The 22,214-nt window shown below is 32.6% G+C and overlaps 1 protein-coding gene across 6 annotated transcripts in view; it reads left to right on the forward strand.

The window, feature by feature from the left end:
• The window catches only part of NAALADL2 (N-acetylated alpha-linked acidic dipeptidase like 2), a 1,473,645-nt gene that overhangs the window by 889,126 nt on the left and 562,305 nt on the right, over positions 1 to 22,214 (forward strand). For all 6 annotated transcript variants that reach the window (XM_028843862.2, XM_077994177.1, XM_028843863.2 and 3 more), the window contains one exon: positions 2,683 to 2,802. In XM_028843862.2, the coding sequence (XP_028699695.2) occupies positions 2,683 to 2,802 (120 nt within the window). The remainder of the gene's footprint in view (positions 1 to 2,682; positions 2,803 to 22,214) is intronic.

A 22,214-nucleotide genomic window follows, 5' to 3' on the forward strand; every position in this document is an offset into this window, starting at 1 on the left:
GTATCAGCATTAACGGGAGTTTGAAAGAAATTGGTTTTATCCTTATGGATGAGTTTGAGGGGTTCAAAATTTTAAGGAGGTAACTACAGAGGTGGTGGAAATAGCAAGAAAACTAGAATTTGAAGTTGAACCTGAAGATGTGACTAAATTGTTGCAATGTCATGATGAAACTTGAATGGATGAAGAGTTATTTCTTATGCATGAACAAAGGAAGTGGTTTCTTGAGGTGGAATCTACTTCCAGACCCTATCTTTCCAATTCCCAGGAACATTGTTGAAATGACAACAAAGGCTTTAGAATACTAAATAAACTGAGTTCATTAACACAGCAGTAGGGTTTTTGAGATAATTGACTCCAATTTTAAAGAAGTTCTACTTTGGGTAAAATGCTATCAAACACCATGTCATGAGAGATATGGAGAAATATTTTATGAAAGGAAGAGTCAGTCGATGTGGCAAACTTCACTGTTGTCTTCTTTTAAGAAATTACCAAAGCCACCCTAACCTTCAGCAACTGTGACCCTGATCAGTTAGCAGCCATTGAGGCAAGACATTTCACTAGCAAAAATATAAAAATGTGCTGAAAGCTCAGATCAATAAAGTATTTTTAAATTAAGGTATGATATTTTGTTTTAGACATAATGTTATTGCACACTTAATAGATTACAATATAGTGTGAATATAACTATTATATGTATTGAAAAACCGCAAAATTTGTGTGATTCACTTTATTGCAATATTTGCTTTATTGTGGTAGTATGGAACTGAACTTGCAATATCTCTGATGTATGCCTGTATACACAATCTGATCTATATCCCCCCAAACAAGTAAGGTTTTCCATAAACTCTACTACATATAAAAAAAGTTCTTTTACATAATCAGTTGAGTAATAGCCTGATTATAAGACGCTGTCAGTGAATCACAAATAATTAGTAGGTAGCTTAGAAATGAAATGAAAAATAGAAATTTTTCTCACTTTTGCAATGTAATCATTAATATTTTGTGATCATTTACTTAATCAGACTTTTAAAATCATATATCAACAGTTATTTATATGGTAATGGTATCAGCAAACTAAAAAATGTATTAAAGGCACTGATTTAATCATTTTTAATAGGAATAAAATTATAATGAAAAATTATTCTGACAGAAGTGTTTTTAACAATTACATTTCCCTGGCAAATCCATTTGAAAGTGCCACTTAACTTTTTAGAGATATTTTATGAGCTGTAATCATTTTGATTCAACACCTACTGAGTCCATAGCATATGCTGGACACCTGGGTGAGCATGGGTGTGTAATGGGCTCTTCACCAAGGAATTTCCCTGTATTGGAAACTGAAATTGGCAGACATGTCTAGTGAGGGCCTTAAGAGAGGCAAAAACAGATTACTCTGGGAGCCAAAGTAGAGAGAGGTCATATTTGGGCAACAGATAAATAAAATTCATCAGGTAGGTGACATTTGAAATGGACATTAATGTATTCATAGAGTTTTTACAGATACAGATCAATGTGATGACTAAAGAAATATTTCATGCCAGAAATATTTTCTCTAGCAGATTTACCAATCTCTTGGAGGTATTCATATGTTCCTAGAGAAACAATGCTCTTTCTTCAGATGAATCTTTTATGGAAGTATTACATATAAAACTTGTTGAAGTGCATTAGTTTCAATCAAGAAGGATGGAAAGCGCGAGATCTGGATTCTCCATCTTCATTTTTTTCATGATTTGCCACAACTAACTGTTTTTTTTTTTTTTTTAATCAGCCTCTCTGTGGATATATGCTATAATTTGAAATAGCAGATTTATGTTATAATATAATCCTTGGAAAGCATGACAACTATTGTTTTAATAATAAATAGATATTACAGAAAGTAAAGCTAAAATCAATTATATTGGCTCATAGGAATATATGAATTTGCAGTTCAGTGCTTTTTAAGGAGAAGGGAAGGGTTCACTACATGAGAAGGTTTTTATTGGAATCTCCAGAAAGGTATGAGATTTTTTCTTTTTGGCATTAATACAAGAGGACTTATAAAAATGAGTAACATTGAGGTCAAATGTAGCTCCAGGTGAGTAGTGCAAAATGTGACAGAAATGATAATCTGGGGCCTGGGTTGCTAGACTGGCACATGTGGTTGAACAGGTTATATTCTTCATGACTCAAGAATTTGTCATTCACAGCTGGCTATGGCACAGTCTTGAACAGAGCATCATGAGCAGCTGTTCAGGATGACCATGCAAGTGAGGATGCTGCATTTAATTTGGATAGCAATAGAAAACATTTGAATTTTCTTTCAGGCCTGAGAATTATATAGTTGCTGTTGGACCTTAAGGAAATTAATCTTTCAGTGTTTTGTAAAATGGCTCATATTCCAGAAACATGAATGTAGAATATTCCAAATGTCTGTTAGAAGAATGAACTGTGTTTGTCATTTTTTAGAAGAGAGAGAACAAAGCAAAAATGACTCACATTTTCTCAGGTGCCCAGAAGAATTGTTGTACCTTGATGGAAATAGAAAGGTCATGTTTATAGTAATTGGGACAGGGTAAGAGACAGAATTAATTCTATATTGAACATTTCAAATTATTATGAATAATTTTGTTATACTAAATGGACAGTTGGCTATACTTCTTCCTCCGAGGCTTTATTTTTCTTTGTTTTTTTCTCCTCTTTTAGGCTGAAGTCATCGATGTGAGTTATGGAATGGCAGATGATTTAAAAAGGATTAGGAAAATAAAAAATGTAACAAATCAGATCGCACTCCTGAAATTAGGAAAATTGCCACTGCTTTATAAGGTTGGTCCAATGGCTGTTATTCAGTGGTTGGGTGAATATTTTACCTTGTTTTGTTGGAATTATACGCCTTTGTGAATGTGGAGTGTGTGTGTGTGCATATAGGTGTGTGAGAGAGAGAAGGGGAGAGAAAGAGAGAGGTAGAGAGTATCACAGAAAGATGGCTTTTCAACATTAGAACACTTTAAACTAAGATACTTAAGAAAAATCTATTTATGCCCTTATTTCTTTAGCGAGAAAATACCTTAAGTCAGGTAACATTGAGTTTGTGGGACCTTAATAAAATTGGCATACTCTTCATAATGGTACCTATCTGGAATAGTGAAAAATGAGAAACATGTTATCTTCATCTTATGACATATGTGAAACTTATATTATCAGATGGACTAATTATCATGTCCTCTATGTTATCTAGATGATTTACACCCTTTAGTGATTATTTTGTCAACTATATAACTATGGTTACTAACTGCGATCAGGATTTTAATTAAAATAGAATATGCTAAGAGAAGCAGAATTTTGATTTATTTTATTTGGATGGAAGTTTATTGACACTTATCCACAGATACATTTACATAATTAAAGCAGCTCAATCTAAGTTTCTGATGATGAACCACCACAGTAGATAGCCACTACTGCTAATTCTCACTTCATTTCCTTTTTCTATTAAAAAAAAAAAAAAGGTTAGTGTTGTTATGTCAGCAGAACTCTCTGGTTCTGAAGATATATTGAATTTCTCCTCATTCAACCTTAAATGAGCTTTGCTAATTCCCAGGTCCAAAAGCATTTCCAGGAATCTTTTGGCACACTCTATTAGGAAACTAGAGAACATCCTATGTCTTTTTTTTTTATTATCTTCCAATAATACTCTTATCCTTAAGTCGGTGTTTAATAGTAGATTAGACAGGCCAGAATTTTAAGATACTCTTGAAAACAGAATATACAGTGATCTTAAATTTTTAATTTTTGCTGGATAAATTTTAATATGTATTAAATGCCTTAAAATAATCATATTTTGACCCAGAAATTCCTGTTCAATCAATGTATTCTAAGGTTGGGGTTGGGGTGGAGGGCGGGAAAACAGAGGTGATAAACATAGTGATAACCAATGATGTGACAAAATATTAGAAATGATATATACATCCAGTTTAGTATTTGAAAATCATGCTGCCGTTATACAGCTGAATATGGTATAACAATTTGATGTAAAGGAGAATATTTAATGACGTGTAAAAATCTTCATAAATCAAACAAGAGATCAAGAGAACATTTATAATAATTATAATACTAATGATTTTATTATTGCCTGTGAAGGTAACATTATTAATGACATGTGCTAGAAATTTTCTAAGTATTTAAAAAATGTATTATCATATTAATCTTCAAAAGAATCATATTGTTGAGATAGGGACTATTATTATCTTCAGATTATAAATGAAGTAAGACACAAAAAGAAAAAGTGACTGGCTCAAAGACAAAGAGCTAGTTAAGTGAAACAGTCAGGCTTTCAACCGAGGCAGTCTCATTTCAGATGCCAAGTCTTGAATGTGTATGTATACTTGTGTGTGGGGGGGGGGCTGGAGTGGGGGGAGCTAGAATATATCAATAGATAGAGAATTAAGAGGTTAAATTAGAATTTTTAGTTAGGATTCCCTGATAAAGAAAAGTGAACATTTCAAAGTTAGCTACCAAACATCAATATTTTAAAGGAAATAATTAAAAATAGGTTAGACTATTAAACCTATCACTCATATCTGAGGTAGAAAAGGTTTGGAGACTGTGGGGAGAGGATTTTACGAAGCGGAATTTTGGAGAGATTTATGGTAAGTTCCACTGCATGCCTGGTGACTGGGGCTTCAATGGAACCACATGGAGGGCTTAATGTATGTCCCCTGCAATGTGGGGGACATGGTAGAATGGTGTCTGATTTTATTTGAGAAGCCTAAAGGTAAGGGATGGGTTTGCTAAGCATTTAATAAATAAATACAAAAAAATATATGTGTGTTGAGATTGGCCTGCATCCCGTGAATTGGGAGCAGAAAAGTATACATGCGTTTCCCATGGGTCAGTCATAAGCACATGTGACACAGAGCCAGTGTGGTCTGCCTTCACGCCTGTACTAAAATTGCCACTTGTAATGGTGACTCATTAGACAGTGACCAGCCAGATTAAAGTGCCATTTGTCTAGATCAAGTAAATTGCAGTAGGTACTGCTTCAGTTTATTCACAAATGCCCAGGAGATCCAAAGGTAGCTTTAAACATCTGTGAGCCCCAGAACATGTGAAGCTCCTGTAGGACAAGCACAGTAACATAAAGAATCTAATTTGTTTTCAGATTTCATCTCATACACAAATGCATTGTGTAATCAAGGCAATGTTTGATATCAAGAGGTGAGATATTTTGTACTAGATAACCTAGGTATTTTATAGATAGAAGAAATCATTTACATGTATAGGCTAAAAATAGAAATATTGCCTAAAATAATAAGACTTTAAAATCACAAAATATTTAACATAAATTAATAATCCTTTGAATAAAATTTGGCCTTCTAGTAAAAGACATGAACTACAGTTATTAGGACAGAAATCCATGTATTTAAAAATGTGTATTTCTTAGGCCAATGCCTAACTCAGTTTATTTAAACCATCTAAGTTATGTTTACTATGTTCAAAAGCTCGTTGATTTAGGATTCTGAAATAGTTTGGCAGAAGAAAAAGTCTACATGCATGTAATATAAAATATTCATTAAAATAATAAACAGTTCAGTAAAAAAAAAAAAAAAGAAAAAAAAAAAAGAAAAATCCTACCCACTGAGCCTCTAATTTCTAACCCTTGTCCAACAACAGATAGGTAAGAGTATAGTTAATACGTGGGGAAGGAAATAACAGACCACATCCCTTTCCCCAAAAGGAGACCTGAGCTGCTGGAGGGGTAAGAATATACAATTTTAAATCAAGAGTAAGAGTAGAATTTTGATCATGATGAGGCTAGGAAACCTAATTACTTATTTAAGACTACTAACTCAAATCGATTATAGGACTTTTATTATTAACAATAGTCAGAGTAATAGTAGGACAGTCCAACTTTTATGTAGATGTTTCAGTAGAAATGAACCTCTATGGATATTTTTAAAAGGGTAATGGGAAACAAAGTTCTATTGCTTTTGGTACATTACATGAATCTTGCTTGTTCAACCTTCCAGTGACAAAAAATGTGCGTGGTAGGGGCCAATTATATAACTGGTTAGACAGAATTATGGATAGTTTCTCCTTTTCCTTTGTTTTGCATTTCTAAATGTTCTATAATTGTTGTGTATTTATTTTATATACAGAAATAAGCTTTTGAAGATTCAGGTTAAAATATAACCATTGTAATTTTTTCTAACCTGGCCGGTCATGGTGGCTCACACCTGTAATGCCAGCACTTTTGGATCACGTAAGCCCAGGAGTTCAAGACCAGCCTGGCCAACATGGCAAAACCTTGTCTCTACCAAAAATACACAAATTAGCTGGGTGTGGTGGCATGCGCCTATAATGTCAGCTATTCAGGTGACTGAGGCACGAGCATCGCTTGAACCCAGGAGACGGAGGTTATAGCGAGCCAAGATTTCGCCACTGAACTCCAGCCTGGGTGACAGACTGAAACTCCATCAAAAAAAAAAAAAAAAAAAAAAAAAAAATTCTAACTGTGCTCACAGGTCAAATAAAGCAAGTATAAACCTTCACCAGTGTATAATGGATTAAAATAAAGCAAGTTTCTTCCTATTTGCTACAGATAATATTTACATTACAAAACCCTTTGACTGTATCTACAAAGTAGTGGGTTAGTGGTTTATCTGGAATAGAGCACAGTTATAAAGATCCTGATATCATTTTCCCTGATAATTTCCCTTCTAGGCCTATTAAATAAATTTAACAAAAATTTCTGTGTAGAATGCCCCTTGAGACAGAGCCTTGCCACAAACTTGGCATTGTCTTCTAGAAAGAGGAGACAGGATATCCTCTCTTCAACCTTTCAATTTCCATTCTAGCCATCTCTTCTGTTTTCTGTAGATTGTCGCAGAGATTTGGGGGAACTCATTGCTGCCGTATCTGTTAATATACATTCCATTGGTAAGAAAAAGGAAGCATGTATTAAACATAGTTATACAGCATGACTGCAGCCAAATTTGCTTCAACTATCCATCAAATATATTCTGGAGCTAACATTCAGAAATGAGGTAAAATGTAATTCAGTTGGGTTGAAAAAGGCAGAAGACCAACAGATTTCTTTATGAATCATAACAACTAGTCATGATTCTAAATGAGCATTTGGTCTGGGAACATGCAGCTGAATGAGTAAAGAGAAGTTCATTTTATTTTGGCTGTGCAGTAGTTACTAAATCAGAGTTTAAAAATGAATTTGGGAGGGAATCTCTACATCTGAGCTAGGGAGGGCAAAGGGGAAGCATAATTATGATATTAAATTATTAGATTATCTCTTGAAATGAGGAGAAAAATAATCTGCAGTCCTGAAGGAGGAGATCTCATTAGTTTGATCATAAATACTAAGAATGTATGTAATTTAATCTCTAGAAAGAGATTGATGAGAAAATCCCAACATTACAAGGTAGGAACTATGAACTGCAAATAGCTTTCAGATATGTGCTGTGAAATACATATCTTGCTGCAGAAAAAGAGTCAACCAAGTTCCCCGGGTATAGTTGTGTGCTAGTTTCCTTAGGCTGAAGCCTTGGAGGAAAGTCTTTAGGTTCATTTTAGCTATGTATTTGTAACAGTTTATTTTATGGGAGAGTGCTTTAAACATTTAAACTTTCAGACAAAACATTAATTTGTCACTATGTACTCAGGTTTCTCTCTGACAACCTGACACATAGTAAAACAGATACGGAGACCCTCACAAATTCCCAAACTGCAGAATAGCACTTTAGTATGGAAATTAATTTTGTAAAATGCAATAAAAGCATTTGACTTTCTACTTAGGATCATTTCTACCAGAAGCCATAATAACAAAAAGTTACTGTGTACTAGAGGACAACTAGAAATCAAGTAAATCCCTCTGAAACATGGAGGTTGGGCTATTGTGTAAATCCACAGTACGTATCAGCTCCCTTTCCTGTAGAAGTCAATTTTGTGTGCAGTAAAATTACAGATGAATATATATCTTCATTAATTATGCCATTTGTGCATAAATTACACAAAAAATCCAAAAACTCTGTTTTTTTTTTGTAAATGCAGTAATATACATCACTACCTAGCACTTTGTGTAATATACTAAGATATTAGTCAATATTAGCTAGCTTTTTTATTATTCTTATACATTTTTTATTCTTATAATGACAATTTTAAAGGTCCAGAAATCCAAATGATTTCGTAGTTTCCTACAAATGAAACATTTTCTATGTATTCATCAGATAAGATTTATATTTTAATATAAATACAAAGTAGTATAAGCAAATGGCTTTTAGATATGTGACTTGACATCTACATATCGTTGTCCCTTATTGGGCCAGTATATAACTTCAGCACTGCTGAAGTCCATAAAGCATGCTTAGACAGACAAGCCTTTGGAAAGAGCCTGGAGAAAAATGAGAGATAGGAAATGAGAGATGTTATTTTTTGTACTTTCAAGTAAATTGCTTCTTGCAAATTAGGGAGGAGTAGCATTATTTAAACAAAAGCAGAGGATACTCTGAATTTCAAACACAACTTAATCCAGAAAATAATTAAATTTAAAATATTGAGTTAGAGGGTTAATGAGAAAATATTTATATATATAGGTGATTTACAGTCAATAGTCAATGAATGGACAATGGGAAGATCAATAAGAAATCCTCTAGTTTAGGCAGCTAAAGATAATGCTGAGATATACTACATTTTGATAGCTTATCTTACATGAAGCATTTGCATACTTGTGATATTTGCTGAACTAAAAGTTTCATTTATTCTGATCTCCTTTTTGTTTCCCTTAAAAACATTTGTTCAATCCAAATGATAATTGCAGTCAAAAGAATATTGTTTTATTTATTCTGATTATTAGAAACCAACATTTACTCTACTTTTCTTGTGGTAGAAGTTGGTGGAACTCTATTTTTTTCTTTCCCAAAAATAAAATCTGTAGAGGCATTTAATTAGTTAGCATTAAAGATATATGGTGCCTAATACAAAAAAGAAAATCAATATTTTTACAGATAAAACACTCACATTATGTGAGTGTGTGTGTGTGTGTGTGTGTGTGTGTGTGTGTAGGAGCTGTATGTATGAGCACTGATATGGCCTAACATAATGTGGCAGTGGGGCCATAGGAAAGAAGAGAAAGACAGCTTTCCAATTAAAGCTTTTGATACATCATAATTTTCCCTGATATGAATGAACTGAAGAAATCTCTTTAAGTGACATTCTATGAATATTTTAGATGAAAGCAAATATCTAATTCAGTGTCATGAATGATATTTTTACATATGATCTGTATAGGAAGGCACACTTGCCTCTTTTTTATTAAGACAATTTTTGAAGATATTTTCTGAAAGAATTAAAAGAAAACACTATCTCGGTACTTTAAAAGAATATGCTTGTTCACTGAATAATTTAATGGGGCACTTCTTACCTAATTCTCAGAAGTAATTACAAAAAAAAAACCAATGCCTCCATCTAAGACTCCAGATCTGCTCTATTTGTCATGGAAAACATGGTCAGTGCTAGAATACAAAATTGGAAAATAGTATTTTAATGTATTTGAAAGCTAAATCTGCTGTTGTTTTCTAATCAGACTACTTTCTATTTTCCAATGGCTGAAGTAAGTTATTTTTTAAATGATTTAAACCAAATATTACTATATCTACAAAAGGTATTTTTTGTTGAGATACAGGTTCAAACATGAGTTATAATATAAAGACTTTAGACTGTGTCATTATTCTGCAATTCAGCAATCAAACTTTTAAAAAGTAAGTTTAGCACAAGAATAATTGAATGTTTCAACTTCTTTTCCTGTTTTTAAAGTGTTTTTCATGGCTTAAAACCAAATAAAAGGATGTCTACAAATCTTCAAAGTCTGTCAAGAATTGACTGCATAATTTAGAAGTCGTGCATGTGTTTTGCCTACATGAAAATATAATTTAATTATACTTTTGGACCATTTGAAAATTGTGACATCATAGCAAATGACATCATGTATCAGAAGAGTTGATTTTTGCATATTTCTTATTGTAATATAGTTGGCATTCATAATCCCCATGTTTTTATACAAAGTTAACAATATTAAATAAAGGTGCTGAGCATCCTGTTTTTCCTAATTAAATGTTATAACATAAATTAAGCAAAGTTAGATAGCAAGGAAGAGCGAGAGAAAACAGTGATGGAGAGATGAAGAAAAGAAGGGAGGAAGGGAAAGAAACAGCAGCTAATTCCTTCTTTATAGTTTGCCCCCTAAAACTATCCATGTTTCAGAAATATTTTTATATGTATTATATAGCACTCTAAAATTTGAAACAGTAAGCTTTAGATATATTTTGATCTAAACTTTTTGGCAATTACTTGGACTTATCAATATAGATGTCTGCTATGGTTTTTTTGTGCTAATACTGACCTCTCCTTTCACATTTTAGCTTTTCCCTCTTCCTCTGTGTCTGGTTAAAAATGTCCATTTTTCCTCCTGTTGATGGCTTCACAGCCCTTCCAATCTTCTGTATTGCTATCTGCTCAAATTGTAACTCATTTTAAATAGTGAAACACAGCATTGCAGGATGCAAGAATGGGAGAAACGAACTCAAGTTCAAGCTCTTCTACTTCATAGTTATGTGAACATAGAATATTACTGAACCCCGCTGAAGTCACACAAGTTTTTTCTTATTTTTTATTTTTTTGGTTTTCAAAATCTCTGTATTGATGATAAAAATACTCTCAATCCATAAGGTTGTGTGAAGATTAAATATGAAAATCCATGCATGATAAATTATTAGTAAATATTAAATATTATAATTTGTATGAAGCCCTTAATATCTGTATGAGGTTCTAAAGAGAAAGGGCATGAATTTAATGATGGAGAAATGTGACAGCTCACTCAAACATGCAAAACTAAACTGAAGGTAATAATATACTTATTTAATAAATCCATTACAGAAAAGTATTAGTCTCTCAAGATGGCACCTTTGTGTTATTCAGCACTAAGGATTATGTTGGTGCCATGTAGCATAATTTGATCTTTGAGTTAAACAAAAAAATTGAAGTCTTCAAGTTGTTTTTGTAGAATAAGACAGATATAAATAAATGAAGAAATTGATGTTAAAAACAAATATAACTTGACTTTAAATTAAGGAGAAATATAACTAATGTCATAACAAGATAGTACGTGCTTTAGATTTTTACATCCTTCAGTGTTTACTTTTATGCATATACTTTTTATTAAGGTGATGGAATTATGTAATATTAAGAAAACAATATTTTTTTAAAAATTAAAACTATATGACATTTATAGAATAGTTGTATTCTAATACAAATTTTAATTTCTTTTCCAAAGTTGAGATGTCTTGTATGGTTCCCAAAAGCCATATCACAAAATTGTGTATATCATGTAATTGCCCTATATCATAAAGTTGTAAAAAATAATTGAAATAATATAATACATGTAAGTACTCAACACAATGCCTGGCACATACTAAACACTCCCCAAAAGTCAGCTGACTTTTAATTTAATCATATGGAAAGGTTTTTATCAAGAACTATATTTTCTCCTTGGAATATATTTTCTGAGTGGTTACTATTCTATGGACTCAAAATTTAAGTTTTGTCATTTGCTAAATGGTAGAACCCCTGGTCTGTTTTAAGTTAAAACTCAGAACATCAAGGTTTACATTTATTTCAGGAATGATTATGATGTTGAAATTTTAGTTCATTATTTTCTTATGTATTTCAGTTTAGAATATCCTAAAACTGACTTTGTGATTTAGCATAGTTACTTTCATTTCTGTATTGATATTTCATAGGTAAGATGGGTGCTTAAGAAACAAACAAATAAATAAATCCTTAGTTCTATGCCAATGGAGTTTTAAAAGAATTAACTTGAAGTTCAATTACTAGTCACTATATATATGGCCCTAAGTTCTCGCTCATTTTCTCTCTTTTTGTCTGACTGTCTCTTGATAAATATAACTTAATTATTACTATCTTGCTTAAGAACACATTGGTAAGGAGTATTAGGTAGCAGTTTGAAGTTTACTGATCTGTCACTATAAAATATGTGGAGGCAGAATTAAATTACTTTTGGAAGGAAACATTACTGAGAATTTAATATCTGTTTGGGAAAAAAGTATTTCTCCCTAAAACTTATGTAGTTAAGATTGTATCTGCACAATGTATGTGGTTTTGAAATCAATCAATGTCTTATTTTTGTAACAAATTAAGCTTTAATAAGCTATAAAAACTTAAATCTATACAAACAGAAAATATTTTCAATTGAATTTTGAAGACAATATACACTCAATAAAATATTTTAATAAGCAACTGCTAATATATGTTAATTTATCCTCATAAATATTCATTAAATTGCTTTTTAACTGAAAATATATATTTGCTATATTTATGCAAACACTATTGGGACAGGTTTAGAGCTCATATATTATAGTTAAGAATAAAGCTTTTGTAGTTTTAATATTGAGCAGTTGAAAAAAAAAGCCTTCATATTGCAGGTTAAAAAGTTAATTCTTATTTACCAGAGTTGCATTTTAAAATTTCATTAAGTCTATGTAATTTTATTTTGTATATTTTCTCTCATATTGCATTTTAGAATACACCCAGTAATCTCATTTATTTTAAATTTCTTATGAATTTTCTTAAATTAATAAATACATAATTACTCAAATATTATAACCATCTAACATCTTAATTATTTAAATATTTTAATCATCTAATATTTAAATCTAAACATGCAACACAAAATTTTAATCAACATTGGAATAATTTTTCATTTTAGATCAATTTTTATTGAAAAATTAGGAAAAGTTAGATTATATAACCTAGAAATATACACAGTATAGTAGAAGACTTTAAATTTTGCCTGATATTCATAATTAAGGAAGAACTACCAGAAAATCCTTCAGATAAATTTATATTTGTTCTTCAAGATTTAGTTCTAATTTCCCTCTTGTTTCATTCTAAATCTCATTACCTTGTTAGCTTGTTAAAATGACTGTTCCCTACCATTCAGTGAAGAACTAGTGTGCTTGTGCTTCATAAGTAGATAACATACTCCTATTAAACTTCTTTTATAATTCTTATACAAAGATAATTTTCAGGAAGTTGAGGGTAAATTTCATCGTATATAAACATGAGTCATTGAATGAAATTCAGAAATAACTCTTATAGTTCCAACAAGGCATGCTTGCCTGACATTTTTCCAATACCCACATTAATGATGGTTTTAATATAACTTATTTGTTTATAATAATAGCATATCTATAATTAGATAATAGTACAACCTGGTGATGGTATTATGGATATTAAAACACCTGTGATATAATCCAATATTGTATTCCTATTCTGTTAAAATGGACAATTTTGATACTTTGCTTTCTCTTACATTTTGACTATTATCAAACCTTATAATTGGTTTTATAAATTTTAAAAGTTCAAAGCTTTCTTAGCTTTAGAGTAAAACTAGTAAAATAAAAAGGTGTACTATTTGGTCAATTAAAATACAATTGGCCCTTCTTCCAATTGTACCATTAATATAACAGTCAGGCAAGCATTATTGTAGCTATTTCAAATCTTTGCTTAATGAGAAAATTTCTGTGATTTCTACAGAAGGTTATTGGCAAAACATATATAAAGGTATTTTCCTTGTGGTTTTAAAAAATTATTACTATGACTTACTATATGTGTAAGATTTTTTCCTTTGTTTTGGGTGGCTTTATAAATTGTGTGCTCTAATTGATTATAAAACATGTAGATCCAATCCACATTAAAAATAAGGATCATACCCTAATAAGGCAAATGCTTAGTTGTAGCCAATTAAGTCATTTTTTTTTACCTTTGCATTCAGCTTTATAAAAACCCTCTGTTCACATTGCTAACTCAGAGCTCCCCAACCTTCTTCAGTTTTGAGTAATGCATGACTCAAAAATCAATTTATGCTCAAATAAACTCTGTTAAATTTATTTCATCTGAAGTTTTTCCTTTTAAAAAGACAGTTTATATCAGGATAATACTGATTTAGTATCCTTCACGTTGGAAAGTGGGTGAGAATATAATATCTGAGGATGGGAGTAGGGACAAAAAGAGGTAACTAGAGACATTCTTTACAGTTCTTACATAAGAGGTCTTCATGTGTACATTTGCGTCATGTGCACACGAGAGGTCTCCATGTGTATGTTTGTTTATACTTAAAATGATTTCCAACCTCACATCCCATGGGTAGAGAATCTGAACAGTTATATGGGATTTGAGTCCCAGCTCTACTATTTAATTGCTATAAGTCAGTAGTCAAACTTTTTAAACGTTCTAAGACTTCATTTCATCCTTGTAAAACCAGTATAAGGATAGTGTTGTCTTCATATCACCTAGCCTTTAGTAACTGTTCAATAAACATTTATTATATTGTTATTGTTTTGTAACCATGATAAGAAACAGTTCCTACTTTCACTGAAGATGTTTTAAAACATAGTTACTTGAATAATACAGGCATGAATCACTTAACAAAGGGGATACATTCTGAGAAATGCCTCATTAGATGATTTCCTTGTTGTGCCAGTATCATGGAGTGTACTTACACAAACTTAGATGGTATAGCCTACTATGTATCTAGTCTATATGGTATAGCCTATTGCTCCCAGAATACAGATATTGCTGTACTGAACACTGCAGGCAATTATAATATAGTAGTAAGTACTTGTGTATCTAAACATCTCTAAACAGAAAAAGTACATAAAAATATTATATAAAAGAGAAAAACTGGTATACCTATAGAGGGCACATATCAAAAAAGAAAAAGTAGAGCTTTTCCTTTTTAAATAATAAATTAAGCTTAGATTACTATAGCTTTTTTTATAAACTTTTGACCTTTTTAAACTTTTCAACTCTTGTAATTAACACTTAGCTTAAAACACATTGCACACCTGACAAAAATATTTTTGTTTGTATCCTTGTTCTATAGAAGCACTTTTCTATTTTTAATAATTTATTTTTTTTTTTAACTTTTTGGTTAAAAACTAAGAAACACAGACACATTAGCCAAGGTCTACAAAGGGTCAGGATCATCAGTATCACTGTCTTCCACCTCCATGTCTTGTCCCACTGGAAGTTTTTCAGAGACAATAACATGCATGGAGCTGTCGTGTCCAGTGATAACAATACCTTCTTCTGAAATGCCTCCTGAAAGATCTGGCCTGAGGTTGTTTTACAGTTAACTGTTTTAATTTTCTTTTTTCTTTTTTTTTTTTTTTTGAGATAGAGTCTCCCTCTGTCAACCAGGCTGAAATGCAGTGGCATGATCTTAGCTCACTATAACCTCTGCCTTGCAGGTTCAAGCAATTCTCTTGCCTCAGCCTCCCAAGTAGCAAGGAATACAGATGTGTGCCACCATGCCTATTTTTTGTATTTTCAGCAGAGACAGAATTTCACCATGTGAACTGGGCTGGTCTTGAAATCCTAGCCTCAAGTGATTCGCCCTCCTCAGACTCCCAAAATGCTGAGATTACAGGTGTGAGCCACAGCACCTGTCCAAATTTTTTTTTATATATAAATAGGAGAAGTACACACTAAAATAGCAAAAATATATATATAGTATAGTAAATACACAAAGCACTAATATAGTTGTTTATTATTATTATCAAGTATGTACGTAATTGTATGTGCTATACTTTTATACAATTGGCAGAGTAGTAAGTTTGTTGACAGTAGCATCACCACAAACATGTAAGTAGTGTGTTGCACTACGTTAGGACACTCTGATGTCACTCGCTGACAGGAAAATATCAGCTCCGTTATAATCTTATGGGACCGCTGTTGTGTACAGGATCATTCCTTGACCAAAATGACCTATGCAGAGCCACGACTTTTTCTGTATAATGCTAGTTTCCTTTCAGATACATAATCTCAGGTAAGCACTCCTTATCCTCATAAAAATTACTGTGTAAGTAGGATGGTCACTGCTGTATGGTAAGTAACTACTTCTCAGAGAGTTTGAATATCTTAACCGATGTTATACATTTATTTTGCAGAGAGCTAGGGCTGTTATTCCAAACCTAGGGCTCTTTATGACCCTCACAGTTTGTTAATTTATTTGTGTTTATGAATAAATCTTTAAGATAGATTCTCTGAGTATTAGCACCATTGTGCCTTCAATCATGGTTCTTTACTACCAAATAAATATATTTTCATATTACTTTCACATGGTTCAGAATGAGAAAGATACACAGAGAAAGATGAAGGAAATGTGAGAAAATTAATAACCTGTGAAGTCAGGTAATAAATATGTGAGAATTTATCATACTATATTTTCCATTTCTATTAAAATCCTTAAAATAAAAATTTTCAAAATAAGTAAGTGGGGGGAGAAAGCAACCAGGATTCCCAACAACTGCCTGAAAATGCCTCTAACCATTTTAGCATTAATTGAGCTTATTCATTTCCCCCATGGGAGCTGATTGAGTGGTTACAATACATGCTTTCCATTTGGACAAGAATTCTCATTTATGTGGAGAGTGTTTCAGTCCACTTCTGCCCTTAGTCAATCAAGCATACTAATCAGAGGATTCAGACTTACCAATTTAGCTGTCCAAAGCCTAACTTGACTTAAGGGGTGAAAAATATCACTTGATATTCTCCCTGCAGAGTATGGTAAAAATCAGCTAGTGGGTTGGATATGGTCATTACAATTAAATCACTCTTCATCCAAATTGGCTGAATTTTTATATTTTTATCAGATTGCTGACAGCCAGGAAGACATAGCCTCAGGCACCTAAACAAAACAATGCTGAATATGAATTGGTGTTGAATTTGTTCCCAAGCAGAGTGCTGGTGAAACCATAGGGCAATTGTACATCGCAGCTCGTTTATTATGAGCAAAGAGTTCTCATTAACTTCTCCGGGAAAATGTTGCCATTAAATCTTATCTTGAATGAGAAGAATTTGTAACTTGAAAATGTTTATGAATATTTCATTAGAATCGTCTTAGGGTGCATGCTTGTGTGTGATAGCCTGGCAAAGGTTGACAGATATGTGGAATACTGTAATGACTTGATGGATGCATATGCAATGTTTAATGGAAAAAGTGGAAAGGGCCTGCTGGGCCTCTGTGAACCTCTTCCAGTATAGTACTGATTTTACTGTGCTGTCAACAAAATCCTCACAAAAAGGAATAGTTTGTGAATAAATGAATTGAAAATGACAGGATTATTTTATTGCACTAAATAGCCCTACAAGAAATATGTTTGGGACTAAGGGTTAGTTTTTTATTCTGTATTTATTTTTATTAAAATCCATTTTAAAAAATCCATACATGTATAAAGGAGTTCTTAATGAATAGGCATGCACATTTATTTACTGCTTTGGTGTCTCAAAATCCCAGAGGAATTTCACCAAGTTTCACAGTAACAGGGGGTTATGAGTAGTTTGGCAATAGAGCAGTAGGCAAAGTCTATGAGAATCATAACAATATCAAAAAGCAAAACAAAACTTACCGAGTTAATCTTAGAAAATAAATAAAAATATATACAAAAGTGGAAAAATAATTTTCCCCAAGCATTGTTTATTGGTAGATTATCAAGTTTGGTTTGGTTTTCTCTATTTTAAAATGATAGAAGAAATTTAGAAATAGATTTTAAAATAATTGATGGATTAGGAAAATGTGAATTATTTAACTGGGAGTTTTTAAATCTGTTACCAAAAAAAAAGCCTGAGAAGAAAGTCAAACACAGTCTTCATGCACGTCAAAGAGTATTTATGGGTTATAAAATTAGGACCCTTTCCAATCTTTGCAAAAGTTAAAGCTATAATATAGGCACTTAGGCCGGGTACGGTGGCTCACATCTGTAATCTCAGCACTTTGGGAGGCCAAGGTGGGCGGATTACCTGAAATCAAGAGCTGGAGACCAGCCTGGCCAACATGGTGAAACCCCATTTCTACTAAAAATGCAAAAATTAGCCGGGCATGGCAGCACATGCCTGTAATCCCAGCTACTCAGGAGGCTGAGGCAGGAGAATCACTTGAACTTGGGAGGCAGAAGTTGCAGTGAGCCAAGGTCGTGCCACTGCACTCCTGCCTGGGTGACAGAGTGAGACTTCGTCTCAAAAAAAAAAAAAAAAAAAAAAAAAAAAAAAAAAAAAAAAAAGCAACCACTTACATTGTGCAAAATATATTAAGATTATCCAGAAATAATTTTATAAAATGAGATTGATTAAATACTGGAAAAGCTTACAAAGATGGCTGTGCCTGTCTGCTTTTAGATATTCTAGAATATCTACTGAATTATATAAGATTCCCTGATTCCTTTTAAAATTAATTAGATATGCTTAGTATATGTTGCATACTAGCCATCCACCATTCTCTTTAGATCACATTAGCCCCTGGTAAGAAAACTTCCAAACAAAAAATAAGAAGCCTGGAATGTTACCAAATATGATGGTTTTGTGACCTAAGAGACTAGGGATTTTATCATTGGACTAATTCAATTCATTCCAGTAAGAGAGAAGATGTTGGATATTTTCATTCAACTTATGGCAAATTCTATGCTTTTTAAAAAGTCTGCTCCAGAAATGCAGCAGGCTAACATGCCTCTTTATAAAAGAAACAAAGAAAATTTTGTTAGTATTTTGTTATCATATTAAACTTCCAAGAAAATTATGTGAAGTAAGTATTATTCTTTACTATAAAAATGAGGACTGTGTAGGCGGATGAGTTTTTCATCTGTGAAGCTGATCATTATCTCTGTTACTCTGGTAATAAAATCCTTGTTTGTACTTTGTTGTCCTAATACCAACATAGGACAACATGGGAAGAATGTTGTACACTCCCGTTGTAATCTTAACATGACCTACTGAGAGCATTTCAATCCTGGGTCAGAATCATTTGATCTGATTTGAATTGATCAGAATCAGAATCAATTCAGATCAGATCATTTCTGGCTAATAAAATTCTTGTTTGGACTAAGTCGGTATTATAGGAAGGGTGCTGTTGTACCCTCATGCTGTACTCTTAGCATGATCCATGATCATTTCAGTGAGACCCAGACTTGACTTTTATTTTCTGCTCAGTTGTGATTTAACCAGAATAACATTTATCTCATTTTATTTTATAGTAACAATCAGTTTTGGGGGGATAATTTTATAATTCTTTCTAAAAGGGAATTTGCCTAGCAATCCATTTCTGCTATGTATATTCCCAGAATAGACTCTTAAAAATGAGAACATTTAATTGGCCCTGTCCGTTTGGTGTTTACCACATAGGACATGAAAAGCCAAATTGTTTGAAATGTGCTACTTATGCTTTATTTTATCATTCCTGTCTCAAGGAATCTTTGTGACAGAGTTAAAGTTAATTGGTTTGGTGGATCTGATTACCATAGACCCTGATTTCTGTTCATAGCTGTGTTTATCATCTTAATGTGAAATTTGCTTTAAGCAATTTATTCAATCACACAAATGTACGATACATTGAACCTGCTACATTTGACATCAGATAAATATTGAGGTTTGAGAGGCTCACTTATTCTATAATATGTCATCCCAGGTACAGCCCTCTCTATCCCACAAAAGTTTAAATTATTATTTTTTAATGTAGACAATATACTTGGAAAGATTTGAAAATCATATAATATGCTTCCCATTTCTCATATCAAATGAGATAATTCTAGGTCTACAAAAACCTGAAGCTGTAGGTTATTAAATCCGTTATCTTGGATTATTTATCTCACTTAAGGTAAGGAACTGATATTTGACTTTTAAGTATAACCTTTTCTAATAGAAGGGAAAATCAATGATTAAAATAGTTGTAGGAAAAATAAATATAACAATGACAATATAGCAATAACATGTTAATGGTAATAACAACATGCAGATAAACTACAAATCAACATAAAAAGGATCAAAATCTGATTTATATTTAATCTTGAGTATTTTTCATTGATGTACTAAATATTTAGTCTATTTAAAATCAAGGTTATGTAATTTTAGAGTCCTATCTAATGATTTTAATATATGTTTCATTTCTAATTACAAAACATTAGGTTTCATGGAAACAACATTATTTATAATTTGCCTGTAGGTTTATGAATATATATGAACATGAATGCTCATTGTAGGTTGCAATATAAGTGTTTGATAGAATGCTGCAGTTATTTGTGTATTTATGTTCTCTTACAATTTATCTCCACACGTATGCCTATAGACATGACAAATTGACCTTCCTTATTCACCAGATATTAATTTGGTAGCATATTTGCAAGTAACCAAGGTAATTTATCTTTCTATAAGTATTTCATTTTAAAGTATTCTATTATAATAAAAATGTCTTATTCCAAACCAATGCCAAGGATTTTTCAATTGCTACTCTGGGTTACCTTCCATGTTTGAATATTCCATTCTTCATTCATTTAGTAAAGATTATCAACAAACTTTATATATTATACATTCTTAAATTTAATACCAGAAATTAAATACTTAAATACTTTAATTCTTTGATTTTAAGATAATAAAATATAAAACTTGCAAAAATCAAACTGTTGTTTAAGGAAATAGAAAAAAAAAAAATTGAGCCGGGAGCGGTGGCTCAAGCCTGTAATCTCACCACTTTGGGAGGCCGAGGCGGGCAGATCACGAGGTCAGGAGATGGAGACCATCTTAGCTAACACTGTAAAACCCCGTCTCCACTAAAAATACAAAAAATTAGCCGGGCGAGGTGTCAGGCGCCTGTAGTCCCAGCTACTCGGGAGGCTGAGGCAGGAGAATGGCGTAAACCCGGGAGGCGGAGCTTGCAGTGAGCCGAGATGGCGCCACCGCACTCCAGCCTGGGCGACAGAGAGGGACTCCGTCTCAAAAAACAAAAACAAAAACAAAAACACATTGACAATTTATTCTCTTAACCCTAATGTAAGAGTATTTCATGAAGAATATGTGTGTGCGTGTGTGTGTGTGTTAAGAAATTATATTTTAACCACATTTTGTTTTGGATACACATCTATTGTGGATAAATAGGTGGTTTTTATTATTTTTTCCTTTTTGCGTTTTGGTTTATTCAAAGTAATTTACAAAAAACATGCATTTCTGTTAGAGCTTTTAAATTTTTTAACAAATTAAAATAGTTAAGTTTCTTAAATATTAGACATTTCTTTGTTTTTTTGCAATGTTTTAAGTAAACTGATTAATGCAGTTAAGTATAAATAGAAATGTTTCCCACAATATGAAAAATAGCATATCATTTTGTATTAATCTGTTCTCATACTGCTAATAAAGAATAGACTGGGCAATTAATTTATTAAAGGGGTTTAATTGAGTCACAGTTCCACGTGGCTGGGGAGGCCTCACAATCATGGCAGACGGCGAAGGGGGAAGCAAGACACATCTTTGTGGCAGCAGGCAAGAAAGTGTGTGCAGGGGAACTGCCCTTTCATAGGATCGTCAGATCTCATGAGACTTATTCATTATCACGAGAACAGCACGGGAAAACCCCATCTCCATGACACAATGACCTCCCAAGTGCTCATTTAATAAATATATTAAAATATATTGGCTTCAATAGTTCTATACTCTTGGCCTCTGAATGAGCATATTGTAACCTTTATGTTGTTCAATTATCAGTGTTTTTTGCTAAGAGTTGCCATAAGGATGTTGACATCGCTTGACTAGAATTAAGTCCAGCTGTTAACAATTAGCATATTTTTGTGCCTCTGGAATTGAGAATGGGATTAGGTGGTAAGGTGAGGTGAGTTAGTGAATAATGGGATCAGTCAAATTAGTTTGATTGCACTATTAGGATTGAAAAAGGAAATAAATGGATCTCATCTTAAAGAAAACTAAAGAATAAAGAATGTATATATTTACAGAAGTTCTATTTCTATCTACTACAATTATAAAGGTAGTAGTATAATTACAATTATTTGAAAGGTTTTCACATCTGCTTAGTGATTTTCACATGACTTGTGAAAATTACTTACTTGCCATAAGCTGCTGAAAGCTATGGGGTTAAAAATACATTTGCAGACCGGGTGTGGTGGCTCATGCCTGTAATCCCAGCACTTTGGGAGGTCGAGGCGGGCAAATCACAAGATCAAGAGATCAAGACCATCCTGGCTCATATGGTAAAACCCAGTCTCTAGTAAAAATACAAAAAACTAGCCAGGCGTGGTGGCACATGCCTGTAGTCCCAGCTGCTCGGGAGGCTGAGGCAGGCAAGAGAATCATTTGAACCTGGGAGGCGGAGGTTGCAG

The sequence above is a fragment of the Macaca mulatta genome, chromosome 2, assembly GCF_049350105.2.
Source record: "Macaca mulatta isolate MMU2019108-1 chromosome 2, T2T-MMU8v2.0, whole genome shotgun sequence".
NCBI classification, from domain to species: domain Eukaryota; kingdom Metazoa; phylum Chordata; class Mammalia; order Primates; family Cercopithecidae; genus Macaca; species Macaca mulatta.